Source organism: Astatotilapia calliptera, chromosome 4, assembly GCF_900246225.1.
Source record: "Astatotilapia calliptera chromosome 4, fAstCal1.2, whole genome shotgun sequence".
NCBI classification, from domain to species: domain Eukaryota; kingdom Metazoa; phylum Chordata; class Actinopteri; order Cichliformes; family Cichlidae; genus Astatotilapia; species Astatotilapia calliptera.
This window is the reverse complement of record NC_039305.1, coordinates 19,434,961-19,436,048: the sequence shown is the minus strand read 5'-3', so window position 1 is coordinate 19,436,048 and position 1,088 is coordinate 19,434,961. Positions and strand designations below refer to the sequence as shown.

General features: G+C 39.2%; 1 gene segment (V, D, J or C); it reads left to right on the top strand.

Moving 5' to 3' along the window:
• The first annotated feature begins 259 nt into the window (after nucleotides 1-259).
• On the top strand, nucleotides 260-708 carry LOC113020963 (Ig heavy chain V region 914-like). The segment is given in 2 exon segments: nucleotides 260-314; nucleotides 397-708. Coding segments are annotated over 2 exon segments (357 nt in total).
• Nucleotides 709-1,088: the final 380 nt, after the last annotated feature.

Sequence of the window (1,088 nt, the reverse complement as noted above, 5' to 3'; positions counted from 1 at the left end):
TCAAACAGATCACATATTTATTTCTTTATTTGTTACTGAAGTAATGTCCAAAACTGTCACTCAATTTAAAGTTTATGCAAACATTTACTTACATGTAGCATCCACTCCAGTTTCTCCAGTTAATATGTGACGCTCAGTTAAAGTGAGTTCACATGAGTCTAGTTACCTAATGTGAGGAGGAGTCAATGCAAAACTTACATACCTTACACATGTACTTATGTGACTGCAGGGAGCATAACAGAGAGCAGAAGTCACAAAGTTTAACACAATGGACTGCAGGACGGGGCTGCTGCTATTAGCTATCTGCTGGACAGGTGAAGATCTACAAGATTTACTCATCAATAAAATTCTGAAAAACATAAGGGAACTGATTATTATTCAATTCTGTTTTTACAGGTATTGATGGTCAGACTCTGACACAGTCTGAACCTGTTGTTAAAAAACCTGGAGAGTCTCACAGGCTCACCTGTACCACCTCTGGACTCTCATTTAGTAGCTGGTGGATGGCCTGGATCAGACAGGCTCCTGGGAAAGGACTGGAGTGGATTGCAACTGAGGCTAATGGAGGCACCAACTACTACTCTCAGTCAGTACGAGGCAGGTTTACTGCCTCCAGAGACAACAGCAGAGAACAGCTGTTTTTGCAGATGAACAACTTGAAGACTGAAGATTCTGCTGTGTATTATTGTGCTCGAGACTCACAGTGACTGGAACTAGTTGAACAGCTGAACAAAATCCTCCAGTGATCCTCAGACATTATTCACTCATATGTGCTTGTGCATGTGATTTTGTTTTGTGTTTTTTTTTTTACTTACAAATCCATTTTCATTTTTTCTTTGTTCATACGACTTTGACAGGCTGATTAAAAGATCCAGCTAATCTCACAAACTGTCTACTGACTTCAAGCTTACACAAAGTACTTAAGTGTGAGCTACTGAGTTTCTGCTGATTGTGTTTAATCCATGGCCCTTCAATTAAGATGTACAACAGCAAAGGAATTACCAAAGAGGTCTCTTCTATTTATTTCTTGTCAGCAGCTGTTTATCTCATTTGATGCTAAGTTGAATATTACACTGGATATCACATAA